This window comes from Microtus ochrogaster, unplaced genomic scaffold (assembly GCF_000317375.1).
Source record: "Microtus ochrogaster isolate Prairie Vole_2 unplaced genomic scaffold, MicOch1.0 UNK94, whole genome shotgun sequence".
NCBI lineage: Eukaryota > Metazoa > Chordata > Mammalia > Rodentia > Cricetidae > Microtus > Microtus ochrogaster.
Window position 1 is genome coordinate 896073 of NW_004949192.1, and position 3088 is coordinate 899160.

Consider the following 3088-nt stretch of genomic DNA (forward strand, 5'->3'; position numbering starts at 1 on the left):
AATACTTAAACTTCATCCATTATTGAATATATGTGAGAGCCTGAAATGACTTGTTTTTCTTGTAAGTCAAATGTTACATTCATCCCTTCTCAACATCTTCTATTGTATACTGTATCCAGCAGTATCCACTGATTAAGCAATAATTTCAAGCATTCAATTTTAAAATAAGTATTCAGAATACTTGTATACTTTCAGAAATTAAACATTAGTACATATGACTTTATGTGTGGTTCCACAAATGTTTGCAGGCATTGGATATTAATTTCAATTTTACATAGTCATACCATACTAGAAAAATTTTCTGTTTAATATTAATGTGAGAATATTGAAATTTAGAAAACAATCACATGTTATAAAAGAAGCCGTACCTTCAGAAGCAGGATCCTACTTGCTGCAAAGGAATCAGGATCAGGTGATATGGAGCTATAATGCTGAAAAACAAGCAATCCCTGCCTTTGCTTCATGTCACCTGATACTACTCTTGAATATGTGGGCAGCATTCTGCCCAGTCTGGGTGCTTGATCAGTGGGGCTCTGGCTATAGTCCAGAGCTCAGTAGGATCTGGGTATAACCAGAGCCCCACTGGGAAGAAGCTGCACTGCTGACACTTTTATTAGTGTGATTGAAGGAATTTGGACATTCAAATTAAGCTTAAATTAAGGACCAATGAGGAGAGAGATCTCAGTTCCAGCAAAGAAGGAAAACACTGTGGTAATCATGGAGATCTCCATCAGAGCTGCTGATTCATTCTTGTCCTGACCGGAAATTATTTTGAAGCTGAAGCTGAGAAATTGAAATTGGATGTGAGGCAAAAACTCTGATTCCCCTGGGTTCGGACTCAAATATCAACAAAACAAAACGAAACACCTGTGGCCCGTATGGTCTGATCCTGTAAACTTGATTTTGCTGACACCCATGCTGAGAGAGGAAACCATTCAACCGTTCATGGCCCAGCCTCATCCCAATCGATCGATAACCACGCTTTTGTTTTGGTTCTGTAAACTTGCTGTTTGCTCTTCCCTATAAAAAGCCCGCCCTCCAGTTAGCAGGTGTGTAAGTCTTCTGAGAGATCTTGCTGCCCGCAGGTACCTGTGTCTACTCAATAAACCTCTTGCGATTTGCATCTGTGCGGTCTCGGCCTGTTCCTTGGCGTTGGGGAGGTCTCCTCCTGAAAAAGGTCCTCGTTGAGGGTCTTTCATTTGATGCGTTGGCCAGGAATTGAGACCCCCCCACCCAAGGACCACCGACTCATCACCAGGTGGTAAGCTGGCCAGCTCCGAGTCAGTTGTCTTCTGTGTTCTTTGTTCAGTTGTCTTCTGTGCTCTCTGTTGAGTGGTCTTCCATGTTCTTTGTCGACTTCTGTACACTCAGGTCTGAGTGCGCTGTACCTGGTGGAGGGAAGGGGCTGATGAGACTGGGACTTCTCCCCCACAGTCCTGGAAGACGTTCTATGGACATTGGACATCGGAGTCAGTCCGCAAGGACTTCTGGAGCCCAATTCTTCGGAGCTCAGCCCGTATCCAAAGGATAAATGGTTCTAGATGGAGGAGAGGGATCCGGACCCTCGGAGCCTCTGTTTAGGTTTTTGCTTTTGGTTTTACGCCATAGCTGCGCTGCACGTTTGTTCTGTCTCTGTCTTTGTGTGTCTTTTTTGTTTTTTTGTTTTTATATTTGGTTCCCTTCTCTTTGAGAAGATGGGACAAACCCTAACCACCCCATTGAGCCTTACTTTAGACCACTGGCCTGACGTCCGCACCCGAGCCGACAACCTGTCAGTCGAGGTTCGAAAGAAGAAATGGGTGATCTTTTGTTCGTCCAAGTGGCCTACTGTTGGGGGAGAATGGCCAAGAGACAGCACTTTCAATCTCAATATTATTTCCCAGGTTAAGGCAAAAGTGTTCAGCCCGGGACCACATGGACACCTGGATCAACACACCTATATTGTTACCTGGGAAAGTTTGGCATGTGACCCGCCCCTATGGGTCCAGCCCTTTGTCATCTCTAACAACATCTCTAACAAACCCCAACCTCCTCTTACCCCTACAGCCCCTAAGGCTCCCCCTCCCCCGGAGAGCCAACCGCTTGTGCCTCTTCCTCCTGCACCTTCCCTTGCCCCACCCTCTTCTTCCCTATACCCCACCATTCTTAAGGAGAAGATTCCGAAAGAAAAACCTCCGAAACCTACCCCTGCATCCCCTCCTGTCCTTCCTCCGAACCCTGACTCTACCCTCACTGACTTTCTATCAGAAGAACCCCCTCCTTATGCAGATCCAGAGGATCCAGAGAGTCCGGATGGGCCGGAGACTGCAGCGGCGGGTGGACAGCCTGCACAAGTCTCCCCAGCCCCTTCACCCATGCCTGGAAGACTCTGGGGAAGGCACGAGCCACCCCCTGATTAAACTTCTCATGCCCTACCCTTGAGAGAGGGCCCAAACGGCCGACAGCAATACTGGCCATTCTCTCCCTCAGATCTATACTATTGTAAACACCATAACCCCCCATTCTCCAAAGATCCAATAACACTGACTAACCTGATTGAGTCTATTTTAGTCACCCACCAGGCCACTTGAGATGATTGCCAGCAACTCTTGCAAGCCCTGCTGACCTCAGAGGAAAAGCAAAGAGTCTTTTTGGAGACTCTGAAAAATGTCCCAGGTGACAATGGTAACCCAACCCTTTTGCCTAACGAAATTGACGAGGCCTTCCCTCTGATGTGACCTGACTGGGATTTTACCACAGCTGCAGGTAGGGGACATCTACGCCTCTATCGCCAGTTGCTAATCGTGGGTCTCCTAGGGCCAGAATGCCACCCCACCAATTTGGCCCAGGCTCAGCAAGTAATACAGGGAAATGAAGAGACACCCTCAGCCTTCTTAGAAAGGCTCAAGGACGCTTATAGGATATATACCCCCTATGACCCTGAAGATCCAGGGCAAGCTACAAGTGTATCCATGTCTTTCATTGGCAGTCTAGTCCGGATATTAGAAGCAAATTGCAGAGGCTTGAGGGTCTCCAGGGATATATTATACAAGACTTACTAAAAGAGGCAGAGAAGATCTTCAATAAGAGAGAGACTCCAGAAGAAAAA

At 46.8% G+C, this 3088-nt stretch overlaps 1 protein-coding gene across 1 annotated transcript in view; it reads left to right on the plus strand.

Annotated features, from left to right (window-relative positions):
* The first annotated feature begins 1694 nt into the window (after positions 1-1694).
* The window catches only part of LOC101982089, a 3169-nt gene continuing 1775 nt past the window's right edge, over positions 1695-3088 (plus strand). The window contains 3 exon segments of the mRNA XM_005371035.2: positions 1695-2333; positions 2427-2964; positions 2967-3086. Coding sequence (XP_005371092.2) covers positions 1695-2333; positions 2427-2964; positions 2967-3086 — 1297 coding nt within the window.